This window comes from Homalodisca vitripennis, chromosome 2, assembly GCF_021130785.1.
Source record: "Homalodisca vitripennis isolate AUS2020 chromosome 2, UT_GWSS_2.1, whole genome shotgun sequence".
Classification (NCBI taxonomy): Eukaryota; Metazoa; Arthropoda; class Insecta; order Hemiptera; family Cicadellidae; genus Homalodisca; species Homalodisca vitripennis.
The window spans coordinates 229,869,558-229,872,754 of record NC_060208.1 but is presented as its reverse complement, the minus strand read 5'-3'; the positions used below and the strand labels follow the sequence as shown (position 1 = coordinate 229,872,754).

General features: G+C 32.5%; 1 protein-coding gene across 1 annotated transcript; it reads left to right on the top strand.

Annotated features, from left to right (window-relative positions):
- The first annotated feature begins 201 nt into the window (after positions 1 to 201).
- Positions 202 to 618, top strand: LOC124356023. Its single transcript, XM_046807168.1, has one exon. It carries the CDS (start codon positions 202 to 204, stop codon positions 616 to 618), a length of 417 nt encoding a protein of 138 aa, XP_046663124.1.
- Positions 619 to 3,197: the final 2,579 nt, after the last annotated feature.

The window sequence follows — 3,197 nt, the reverse complement described above, 5'->3', positions numbered from 1 at the left end:
GGTTATAAATATATATTTTCATGGCATAATTACATGTCATAATTACTTTTAGCATAGAACAAAGAAAATGTATTAGTCCATGTTTTTACGTCATGTATAGCTAAATCTCTTTTTTCACCAATGGCTCTTGGACCATTAATGGAAAATGTGGGAGGCCCAAAGTAAGGAACCCAACGACTTCTGTCATCTGTTATCACCTCGATGGTTCTAAATGCAGTACCAGCACGGAGCTGGGCTTTGAGACTGAAAATAGTCAGTAAGATACTTGACAGGTTACAGCTCAAGGTTGTACTAAGTGTGTGCAGTGGATACAGGACGATATCCACAGAGGCAGCTTTCTTAGAGGCAGGAGTGCCTCCAATGGAGCTGTTAGCGAGAGTCAGGACAAAAGTTTATAATGGGGTGAGAAAAGAGGAGGCCAGAACAAAACTCATGAGACGTAGGCAAGAGAGGTGGGGATCAGCAGATAAAGGGGAGTGGACCAGAAGGATTATCCCACTACTACATCGTTGGTTCTTGTATGGACACGGACACACTAACTACCATGTCACCCAGTTTTTTAAGTGGACATGGGAGCTTCCGCAGCTACCTACACAAGATAGGCAAAATACAAACTGAAGAGTGTAGGCACTGTCATGAGGCTGATGTCAAAGTAGGACACATAATTTTTGCATGCAGGCGGTGGCAGGGAGAGAAATAAGGTGTAGCAAATCACTGTGAACAACATTGTGGGGAAGATGTTGGCGAGTGAAGGGGCATGGGAGGACGTAATTCGAATGATTATAAAAATCATGACACGCAAAGCTAGAAACTATTCATGGTAATAAACCAACCCAAAAATGAAGCAATGAATAATATCCTCCAAGAGCTCAAGTAATACCGACTGGTGGTACCGACTCTTGCAGGATGAATATCATAAGGAGTTTTAGTGGGTGAAAACCCTACATGTCTGGGGGAACTGTCGAGGATAGGCGGTACGCTCTAGGTATTTAGTAGAGACCCCCCTTGAAGCAAAAAAGAAGACGTGCACAACCTTATAAGTAAAGGAGTTCTGAAGTTATTGGTTACGAAATCATTTTTTTTTTTTAATTTTAAATTCAAAGCTCTAAGATAATTTCCCCTAAATACAGGAAGATCACATAGAAGATGCAGTATTAAAATATGTTGTATTAATCCATGAGTAATTAGGTCTACTAAGTTAGACTTTTGTACACATCGTATTTATACTATATTAAACTAAGCGGAAGAAAAAAGCTTGAAGTTCTACAATATGTATTTTAGTTTAGCTTCTAGGATTGAGACGTTTTATATTTATAATGACTTGAAGACACTTTTAAATTGAAATTAATATAATAAAATTACACTGTTACGATGAAGTTTTAGGAAAATATTTAAAATCATCATGTCCCTCTATTCAGTTATCCTTCAATCTTATTTTTTGCTCCGATTACAATGAATTATATGGTGCAATATTTCTTATCTATACTGTTTTATCTAATCGTATAATATATGCAATATCAAAAAAGCTTCGTTAACATTTCAGGCCATTGACCCATATCAAGCCATTTAATGGAAACGTTCCACAGAAGTGGTTCCTTGGATTTATAGTTTCAAATGTTGGCGTAGTAACAACTATGCGGCACTCCGGAAATATGAAGACAACCCCTTATATATATATATATATATATATATATATATATATATATATATATATATATATATATATATATATATGTATATATATCCTGCTACCGAGCGTACTTTACCACTTTGACAGGAGATTAAATTATATGTGTAATATACGATGGAACAAGTTAATTGAAGACTTAGTAAACAGTGGTAATAAAATATACAAATGCATTTAAAATTTTTAATTGCGTATTTATTGTGGCCTACTAGTAAATAAGGTTGAATTTTACAGTTTTAAATTGTCATCAAAACTTCTTGTTTTAAATTTTTTTTATATTCAAGCACTGCAATCATTGTTTAACATTCCTAATTTATGAAAGGTGACTTATTTTATGTAATAATTATTTGATGTATCTAATATATTACATGAAAATTACATAATCAGTTCTTATAAAGATGTATTATTAAAACAATACGTGCTTTTATACTAAAATAAAGTTGCAATATTTTGATAAAAATAATAATGTAAAATTTGTATTAGCTGATTAGTGCAGATAATATTAAAACAACTGTTAGATGCAAGGATGTCTTTTAATGACATTTAGTATAGTTTAGTACTCAGTTTGTTAATGTACTCTTTCCTTATTTTATGAAATACTGCATAATAGTGCACAAGGATTAGCATTTCTCCTATGGTGTGATACCCGAAGGCAGTTTCCTTATAATCAATGGCTGAGCGAGTGGGCTGCTCCGCGGTTATCCATCAAGGAACAGCCGCACTCGAAGTAGCATGACTTGGTTAATTTACGATGACCGCTGAACCCGTTATACTCCGCCATTGGCAAAATATATTTATGAGAAATTGCTCTAAACTCACGTATACGGGGCTATTGATTAAAATACATATTCTGAATATATAAAATTACTGATATAATTGTTGCTTAACCTTATAAAGTAAACAAATATTGGCTAAAATAAATTTTAAAAAGGTACTTGGACTCACACAGGAGTCGGAGTTTTCCAGTACCGTTGAGAATTTTATTTTTATTTTATAGACCTATTATTGAGTACGCATGTTCTGTGCAGGGACATGTTTTTATAATTATTTCAATCACCTTGGATCCTGAAAATGCTTGAAAATGTTTGTCGTACATCACTTTCAGTTGTTATTTATGACATCGGAGAGCTAATCGCTTTAATTTGTTTTGCTTTAAATTTTGGAATTTGCTTAATCTTATGCCTTAGAGATACTCATCATAAAGAAGACCTTGATAAGTTTCAATCTTCATAACCTAATGTTCTATTTGTATTTCAATAATGACATAACATTTCAGGAAACTCGTTAATTGTGTAATATTAACTACATAAAAGGCAAGATAATCTTTTAAAATAACTCTTTATCTTTATAATCATATATAATCATAAATATAATTTAAGAAATAGTAAAATAAAATTCTACTTAAAATATATATTGATATTAAATATAGATTAAAAAAAACTCTATATTCATTTCCTTTTTCTTTAATAGTGGCACAAATAATTTATTCAGTGTAATGTACTTGGTGTTG